At 46.0% G+C, this 9248-nt stretch overlaps 2 protein-coding genes and 1 pseudogene across 3 annotated transcripts; 1 reads left to right on the forward strand and 2 right to left on the reverse strand.

Annotated features, from left to right (window-relative positions):
* Window positions 1–246: 246 nt before the first annotated feature.
* Window positions 247–688, reverse strand: LOC123154936 (uncharacterized; annotated as a pseudogene).
* A 1528-nt stretch (window positions 689–2216) lies between these two features.
* On the forward strand, window positions 2217–3570 carry LOC123147639 (protein TRACHEARY ELEMENT DIFFERENTIATION-RELATED 7A). Its single transcript, XM_044566902.1, has one exon. It carries the CDS (start codon window positions 2344–2346, stop codon window positions 3346–3348), a length of 1005 nt encoding a protein of 334 aa, XP_044422837.1. The 5' UTR covers window positions 2217–2343; the 3' UTR covers window positions 3349–3570.
* Window positions 3571–3703: 133 nt separating this feature from the next.
* LOC123147638 (chromatin assembly factor 1 subunit FAS2 homolog) lies at window positions 3704–8749 on the reverse strand. Of its 2 annotated transcripts, none has more exons than XM_044566900.1 (13): window positions 8487–8749; window positions 8212–8323; window positions 7995–8021; window positions 7181–7253; window positions 6986–7089; window positions 6686–6900; window positions 6511–6610; window positions 6349–6415; window positions 5783–5871; window positions 5553–5691; window positions 5336–5436; window positions 4746–4907; window positions 3704–4121 (listed from the first exon to the last, which is right to left on the reverse strand). In XM_044566900.1, the coding sequence occupies exons 1-13, from the start codon at window positions 8598–8600 to the stop codon at window positions 3925–3927; spliced, it is 1500 nt and encodes a 499-aa protein (XP_044422835.1). In that variant the 5' UTR covers window positions 8601–8749; the 3' UTR covers window positions 3704–3924. The 2 variants fall into 2 exon arrangements, with proteins under 2 accessions (XP_044422835.1, XP_044422834.1); XM_044566899.1 differs by having other exon boundaries at window positions 5553–5688; window positions 8487–8731.
* Between the last annotated feature and the right edge of the window lie 499 nt (window positions 8750–9248).

Genomic DNA, 9248 nt, shown 5'->3' on the forward strand with positions numbered 1-9248 from the left:
TGTTTAAACTTGCGGCGAAGACTCTGGAATTACATTCTCGTGTTTAAACTCGATTTCAGCAGTTGCATTCTCCAACTTACAGCACTTTTGCATATCATAGTTCATGGCTTCAAGCAATTACACTAAAGAATTCAGAGTTCTATCTTGTAGAGTTTTCACGGCTGTGGGCACACATCAAGTGATTTGCTCCAACAGATGATCAAAGTACCAAACGGTAACACCAAAAACATTAACCATAGTCTCATCGAAGCAGGCCTTTGGGGGAGGCATTGCATCAAACAACGCACGCGCAAGCAGTCAAGACAATCAAGACATTTCTTCTCTTATGGGGAAGACGAGAGAAGAGCGAGAATCCATAGAGGAAGGAGCTTACCAGAATGAGTGGATGAGGCTACTGCGCGGTCGGCATCGGAGGATGGTGCGATACGACGAGCGGCGGCCTGGGCGCGCGGCGCAGCTCGTCGGCGTGCCTCCGCGCGTCGTACATCTCCTGGGTCTCAACGGCGACGAGGCGCTTGAAATGGGTAAGAATGCCGAGGAGGCGAGGAGGGGGCCGCGGTGAGGTGATCGACGGTGCGGTGGCAGCGGCGGAGGCGCATGGCCTCGAGCGTGCGGCGGTGTAGGCGGCGCGTGCCGGGGAGGCCGCGGGCACGCGCGACTTGAACGCGTCGAACGCGCTACCGCTCATCGTTCTGATCTTCCCGAGTCCTCTCAAAGTTCGTGCGGTGGCCGGCGGGAAGGAAGACGATGCTGTTAGCTTTTTTTCCTAGGGGTACGATGTTTTTTCTTTTTTGAAACTCGGGTACGATGCTGTTAGCTGGGCCAAGCAGGCCGAAGACGTAATTAGTGATGTGCCACTGTGATGGGCTTGCCGCTTTGTTTTTCCTTTTTTATGAGCTCTGGCTTTTGCTCAAAAAAATGAGGTGGGGCTTGCCGCTTTTTTTACCTTTTTTGAGCTGGGGCTTGCCTCGTTTTTTAGCAAGCTGTCCGTGATTTTTTTTTAGTTGCTGTTCGCGATTTCGTGTCGAGACAAAACAAGTGATTCACCTAAAAAGATAAAGTGATGCGTACAAACATGACATGAGCCGAGCTGTCAAAAAAACATGACGCCAGCCGATTCTCAACCTGGATTTTGCATGGCCCTGGATTCAGATCGTTTCGTTTGTCTGATCAATTTGTGCCCCTTTTATTGTTCGACTAACTACTTTTTTTCTTCTGCCTCTGCATTATATTACTGCAAGAGATCATGAAACAGGCCAACTCACCGTGATATAGTTGAGCAACTTTACTGAGGATAAGTAAAGTAGAAATGCGGGAGAAAAATGTCAAAGAAATAAAATCTGAGTACATGCCCTGCCCTGAGATACCATTTCTCAAGTAAACTTCAGCAAAACGTTCAGAAATAATTGTCGTGTCAGTTAGACCATCTTCATCCAAACATCAGCGTCACAGTTTCAGCTCGGCATTCACCTATCAGAAATAGGAGCTCCTTGGGGGTGTAGCAAGGGTGCTCGCTGATCGCTTCCTTTCCAAAATCACACGTTTTATAACGGATCTGTTTCAGATCGGGGAAGACTTGTCCCAGCCTCAACATATGAACATACACACGGCCAGAGTCGCTTTGTAACTTCGGACAGGTGAGGAATCGTGCATGAAATCCTGGAGGGCATAGTGCCATTCGTGGCCTTTCGGAAGATGGCCTTGCAACACACTCAAGTATCTGATATGCGGTTTTTGCATGCTTACAAGCTATATCTTTCAGTAGCAGGAGATGATGTTAGGCTGATGGGATGTCATCAGCGCACAACGTCTGGACCTGGACGGAGATCGAATGATCTAGGTGCAACCACTTGGCCGAAATTATCAGAAGAGCTTCAGTCAAGCAATACATTCATCTTTCTTTATTTCTTTTTTGTCATGGACACAAGATGATGATGATCTATATGCTACGCTAATTCGTAATAAAGCCATGAATGATAGATACACATATCGGCGTGTAGTGTGGCTGTGTAGGTAGGATTTCATTAGGATCTACGAATGAGGACCAAAGTGGCAAAAAAAAGAGCAAGGGCCGCCGGCCAGCTACATGGGCTTTGATGCCAAGGAACGGATTGTTTAGAAGCAACGTACCCCAGCTCAAGCCGTAGCATTGCAGCCAAGTCACTCAAATCTTCAAACCACATCACACTCCTCGTCTCTTTCCCTCCCACAACACAAGCACATATATAACCACATGCATGCTCATGCTCACCACCACAACTCACTGCACCATCTCCTCTCACTACACCTACAGCAGCAGCCGCATTGTCCCAGAGCGAGCATCATCAACTAGCTCATCCGGCAATGGCTTTCAACCCAAACCCTCCAGGCCTCGGCTTCCCCTTCCCCTTCTTCCCTCCACCCAACACCTACGCTCCTCCAAACAATTTCGGTCCAAGGCCGCCACCAAGCCCTTTCGGTCCAAGGCCGCCGCCACGCCCTCAAGCGCCGCCACCGCCACGACAGCCTGCGCCACCCGTTCAACCCCCGCCGCGCCCTCAAGCCCCACCACCACCACGGCAGCCTGCGCCACCCATTCGACCCCCGCCGCCTCCACACCGTGCTCCCCCGCCACCAACCCAGCCTCCTCCACGCCGTGCTCCACCTCCGCCAACTCAGCCCCCACCTCCACCCCGGCGTGCGCCACCGCCGCCGCCGCCGCGCCGTGCTCCACCTCCACCCTCACCACCGCCACCTCGTCGTGCTCCACCCCCACCATCACCGCCCATTCGCCCACCTCCACCACGCCCACTAGCCCCACCTCCACCACATATCAGCCCGCCAACACCTCCACCTAGCCCTCCACACCACATGGTCATCATCGTGGTGTTCGTCTCCCTAGGCGGGCTCCTCCTGCTTGCATGCCTAGCTGCCTTCTGCTTGCACAAGAAAAAGAAGAGGAAGACAGAAAGGAGGGCAGAGGTACTGAACTTCAGCGACCATGTCCATGTCCACAAATCGGCCATGTCAGGGCCTGGGGGATCCAAGGCCGTCAGGCTGACAGTTGACGAGGACGTCAAGTTCCAAGAGGTGGTTAAGGAATCAGAGGCCGTCGACAAAGAGTCGGGCACAGCCACAGCAGGAAACCACAACGCTTGGATGTGGAACAAGAAACAGAAGAGCAAAGCAAAGCAGGATTCAGAGGTCATCAACGCCACCGGACACATCCATGTTGATGAGAAGATCGAGTCAGGGCCCCACGGCGAGAAGATTGAGGTCCTTTCAGAAGATGAAGATATCAGGTTTGAAGAGGCAGACAACAAAGAAAAATCATCTGCAAAATCAAAGGCACGCGTTACCAAGTTCTAAGACGATGGCACAATCTGCCCAAGATTGCCTGCACTGATGACACTTCAGCAGCTCGAGGCAATGATCAAATCCACACCCACACTGGTTTCATGCATTTATTATTTTGATAAAGACTGTATCTTCCTTCGTGTGATTGAAATAAGGGCGTCGGAGACCCAATTTGATTGAATTGATATGCAAACTATTGTTGTCAGCAGTTACATATGAGCAATTTATGTCTTATGAATGGATTTCCTTAACACAATATCACAGAACAAACAGTGAAAAGACCCTTAGCAAATAAGTATACATATGAGCAATTTATGTCTATGAATGGATTTCCTTAACAAAATATCACACAACCGTGAAAAGACACTTAGCGAAAATTACTTCTTAACAAAATGTGCTCGCAAATAGACATGATCTTTCTGCCCATAAAATTGATCCATACGTGCCATGAGCAGAGTGGATTTCTGGGACTACAGCAGAAGGTGAAAACAGCAGCAGGCTACATTTCTTTACAGAGTAACCTAATTTGTAGTTTCCAGTACTTGTTGTCAATACAAAGGATATCATGATTCTAACTACTTCTGCTACTTAGTTAATTGCAATAGGAGTAATTCGCTTCTTAGTAGGCTTACTCGATGCACTCTTCTGGGCTGACACTGGTGGCGGTGTCACCTCTACAGACATAGGACTGGCTTCCGTCTTAGCTTTGCTGGCACCAACATCAACGTCCATGCTGTCTGCCTTTGGCTTTGCATGTTCACAGGCCACATTTCCTTCCTTCATTCCTGAAGAGTACAGAAGAATAACCATGAAAGGACAGTCGCCACAGGGAAAGTGCATGCAAGAAGGAACAAAGATAGCCAATGTATGCAGGATGCAGATTCAGACTGAAACTCTATTAGACTATTAAGCAGAGTTACTACCCTGTTTAGAATGATATCCATACCCTTGGACCTTGATGGATATACAATATTCATATGAGCGTATATACTGACATTAACTGAAATAAACACACTGGAAGACTATTTGGTCTATTAAATGTGATTGTTATTGTTGGCATTGTGTATGGCCGACTTATGTGTGTGGTAGGAATTATTTTAACAAAATTAAACATGACCAATGTCAGAACGGCTAGCGGTTGCATGTTACTCATAACTAAATGTGTTCAGAAACAAAACCAGAAACAAAACCATTATTCCATGTGGTTCCTCAGTGTGTACCATGATCAGAAGGGAAATTCTGGGGCTAGAGCTGAAGGAGAAAGCTGAAGGAGAACATGGGCACAAACAAAATTTCTTACACTTTAACGTAAAAGTGATTGTCCAGTACTACACAAGATGTCATAATCTTAACCAATTCAGCCACATAGTTGATTGCAACGCGGGTAAATTGCTTCAAAGTAGGCTTACTCAATGTGCTATTTTCGGCCAACACTGGTGGAGGTGTCACTGTACCCACGGGGCTGCCTGACTTCTTAATTTTGCGGGTACTGACATCAACTTCCATGCTATCTACTGTTGGTGGCTTGGTATTTCTGCATGTGACATTTCCCTCTGTAACTTCCTTTTTTCCTGTGAGATTTTCAGAAAATTGAACTTTTAGAAGAGCATTTTCAAGTAAATGCATGCCATGATGGACAATGCATCTAGCAGCATAAAATTATGCACATTTGTCTTAAACCATGAATCAAAGGGAGTTGCATCCATGGATTACGAGTCCAAGGACTAGTCAAGACTAGTCTATGAGTCTCAACTCCAGGGCCGACTACACTTCAGTGTCGACTAGTCTATGAGTCGGAACTTCAGTGTCGACTAGTGTCGATTAGTCACGCATAGCCTATGAGTCTCAGCCTCGGAACGACTCGCCGACTGGTCAACTCGTCAACCTTTGTTGCATCATAAGGTAAGATGCACCAATGATTGGGGTCATGATAAGAAACTATCTGCAAACCGCCCTCCCAGAAAGAGAGGAGACATAAAAGGGAATATATAGAAAATACCTGAGAGGGCATGTGGCTGCCCTAGTTCCTCATTCTCAAACTCAATAATAGTGCAGTAACCATCTCGTGATGACAATGACAAGTACTTCGCATCAGGAGACCTGGCAGAATAAGGAAAAGATAAATTTCTAGTTCCAGTAGGAATGCCAAATAGACTGAGTTCCTGTTTAACCAATGGAGAAGACTCTAGAAGCAAAAAAACTGTTGTTGTACTCACCATGCAATATCCGTAATGGCGGCATAATGTAGACCAGCATGTATTAGAATTGGAGCAGCACTTTCGGTGTCATAGACATACAGAGAGTTGAAAGTGGCAACGGCAAAAACAGCTCGGTAAGGAAGCTTGAATAAACCTTCTGCAACAGTACAGAAGTAGTTCAATTTCACTGTAACAGATCAGTAACACCGTGAGAACCTCCTAGCGGGGTTGCAAGCCAATGAAGCTACCTGATTGAGAACCACGTAGGGTGAAAACAATAGGGCAAAAACGAACTGCTACTATAGCTTTACTTGCACCAGGGAGTTGTATTGCAGGCCTGCAAGGCCAAACAAATTAGTATCCTAAAGAGCTACAAAACTATGTATACTGGGATAAGTTATACGCTCAAGAAATAAGATATTAAAAATTTGGGTTTTTATCATTTATGCCATAAAAACCCTAAAAATTTAGCGTGTATCCAGAAACCACACAACTATTTATAGCATTCTAAGACAACTAGGGAATCAAAGAGCTCTCAAAGGTTAGAACGTTAGTTCCATCCTATAACTGACTTTTAGATGAAGCAAGTCGATCTAATTTCCAGAAGCGCCTGTGAAATTATGTACAGCCTTCTTCAACTTCACTTCTGATTGGATGTTCGTGTAATGCGAAGGAACAAATCAGTGATATAGCTTATTTAATGCTTTACTCTTTACATTATGTTACTGTAGGCACCGGCTGAACTCAAAGGATGGAGTCATTTATTTTAAAGGTGGGATCATAGAGATGTTATTTCAAGTATTAAATGCGCTACCTTGACAAGTCTCTCCTTGACAAAATATAGGCAGTGTTGATCACTTCAGATGAGTATTTGCACAGGCCTGGTTAAGATAAAGAAGAGAGCAAAACTTGTTAATGGAATAGAGAATGTGGTGAAGGTAAGCTAAATTGTGTGCACGTGGTAAAATAATTATACCTGCTGGCAGTACCAGAAAAGACCCATCCGGTGACCATGCCAGCCTCCGGAAGAAAGATGGTAATGTCTCATCATGAAACAAATGAGTTTTAACTGGTGGCTGCAAGATAAAGGATTATCTTACTTGTTCAATGCACATCAAAAGGATGTGGCAGTTAAAGTACATCAGACGAACCTTAGACTCGTCATGATTTTGAAGTTCTGCCTTCACTAGTGTATGCTGGCAAACAAAGTTCATCTTCTCTGTATTCTTGGATTTGCCTTGAGGCTTGTTTGCATAAATTTTACAAGTTCTGTCAGAGCTCAAAGAGGCAATATATTGACCCAGAGGATCCCATGCCACCCCCTGAACATAATGCAAATGGCCTTCCAACATCTGTTGCACCACACCTGAGAATGATGTTGCATATCAAGCATATGATACAGAAGCCAAGATGGTGCAAACATCGAATCACCTGTTTTTGGTAGGAATTACCTTTATTAGCATCCCATATTATGCAACTGTTGTCAACTGAAGCAGAAACAAGGTATGACCCATCACTCGACCACTGCAGGTCAAGAACATCCTTGCGATGGAACCTACCATACAAACAAGGCCAAAATAATTGAGCATGCATCAAAACAAGAGTGCTGCTTCAAGGAACCATTATTTTCAGATGGTATATCTCACAATAAGGATTTGTGTATTTTCCAAGCCTCGCCATCATCAGTGGAGTGCAATGTCCAAAGGATAATACCACCACCTGTCACACAAAGGCGCAGGAATTATTCTCTCAATGTAACTGTTAATCTCTGGTGTGTGAAGCATTTCATGATCTCAATGAAATATTAGAGTGCCTTGAGTTATAAAGGTTGCAAACCTAGCACCTTGGTGAATACAGATTGTTGGAAATAACATGTTCAACAATTAAGACCTAACTATTGAGAGATGGGAGCGAAATTACAGACATGCCAGGTTAATTTGGTGATTGGCTGAACAGCGTTCAGCAGCTTTCCAGTTTGGTCTTAGTTTTGTAGAACTTTATACCCTAACTTGTACAACCAAACATGTAAATATAATTCAAATGCCGCAGTAGAAATTTTCCTACTTTTCTCGGTCAAATTTAAACCATCAGATGTCAATTACCGAAGAAACCAGTTTACATACCTAGGACACACAAAATTCACCCGATCAATTAGCTACAACAACAATAGCTTCAAGTAGGACAAGTTAAGTTGTACTTCTACAACAGATGTAAATGCTCAACCAAGTGGTGCTTGTACACAAGCATGCCTTTGAGTAGAGCTCGTGACAAACATGCTGACTACAGGACCAAGCAGAGTGGTGGATACTTTTCTGGCTGTTTTCTATTGTGTTGGTTATGTTGTGAACTTCAAACCCTCCGTATGGGAACAACCAATAAATTTCTTCCTCATTGAATTGGGAGAACTGGTGCCTTCCATAACAGCGAAACAAATAGGTGTCAGTGCAAAATTGAACATACCATCAGCACCGGACGCCAGATTTTCACCTGCATGTAACCAGTGCAAAAGATGGGGTTAATTAAGCGTATTCAAACAAAAAATACATTGGGTGTTTATTTTATCTACATTTTTTCCCAGGAAAGAAAACATAAGAAACTTCTCAAATGAAATGAAAATAACAAATAGATACTGCCTACGCTGACATTGAAGATATTATGAAATTACGTTACCACCTACCAGAAGGAGAGAAGCGGAGAACATTGACGGCGGAGCTGTGAGACGAGAGGCTGCTGACGTAGGAAGCGGTGGGGAGCTTCTCCTCCGACTCATCCGACGCTATCGCCCAGATCTGCAAGCCAAACGCCATGAAATCGGAGGGGATAAGTGCGGGCGTGAAGTTCACGGACTATCCTTGCAACCCCAGCTAGAAAATCAGCCACAGGCCGGACCGAGGAGGCACGGCACAGTCACGAGATTCGGATCTCCTGTGCAGAGAAAAGAGAATGGCGGACCTTGATGTCGTGGTCTCCGCCGCCGGTGGCGAGGCGGCGGGATACGGGGTGGAAGTCGAGGGTGAGCACCGGCTGCAGGTCGTGCCAGTTGATCTGCACCGTGCCGCCGCGCATCCTCTCCGTCGTCTTCTTCTCCGGTGGGATGGATCGAAAATCGCCTCGGAGACTAGGGTTTGGGGAAGGCGGGAAAATGGAGGGGACTGGGCGCGCGACTTTACTTCCGCTCCCTCCAAATGCAGACTCTAGTGGGGAGAAGAAGAGAGAGAAGGGCAGTTGATGCTGGGCCGCTTGTGGAAGCGGCGAGTGGGCTAGATTACGGCCCACTACCTGCTTCCGGTTGCCTATTTATTTTCATGGGCTCGGTAGTATTAAGTGTTTAATTTCCTTGATTTCTAGTTTTCTTTTCCTGACTATGTAGTACTCCCTCCGTTTTATCAAAAAAGGCTTTCACCATGCTTTATATATAAAGCAAATCGTCAGAACACAACATCCAACACAAGTTTAATCCACACACACAAAGTAGCACACGACAATAGTACGGGGTTTTACTGGGGGTACAGCTCAACAAGCCCTGAAAAGACACACGCGCAGACCCAACACAGGGTGGAGCAGCCAAATCAGGCTAATTAGGATCGGGAGGAGGCGGCGGAAGCGGGGCCGCCAAACGAAGCGCCATCGAGTGAAGGTCGGCGATGATGGTGTTGATGGCGTCTCAGTCGGAAGAGCGGCTAACCAGCCGCCACAGCTGCAGGGAACCACACA

This window comes from Triticum aestivum, chromosome 7A, assembly GCF_018294505.1.
Source record: "Triticum aestivum cultivar Chinese Spring chromosome 7A, IWGSC CS RefSeq v2.1, whole genome shotgun sequence".
NCBI classification, from domain to species: Eukaryota; Viridiplantae; Streptophyta; class Magnoliopsida; order Poales; family Poaceae; genus Triticum; species Triticum aestivum.

Bases quoted from the DNA above. Each gene is read 5' to 3' on its own strand.
- LOC123147639 (XM_044566902.1), top strand. From the start codon at position 2,344: ATGGCTTTCAACCCAAACCCTCCAGGCCTCGGCTTCCCCTTCCCCTTC.
- LOC123147638 (XM_044566900.1), bottom strand. From the start codon at position 8,600: ATGCGCGGCGGCACGGTGCAGATCAACTGGCACGACCTGCAGCCGGTG. The intron at 6,901-6,985 runs GTAATTCCTACC...CATCATTCTCAG, and splicing joins AATATGGGATGCTAATAAAG to GTGTGGTGCAACAGATGTTG. The intron at 4,122-4,745 runs GTAAGCCTACTT...TGTACTCTTCAG, and splicing joins GGCCGAAAATAGCACATTGA to GAATGAAGGAAGGAAATGTG.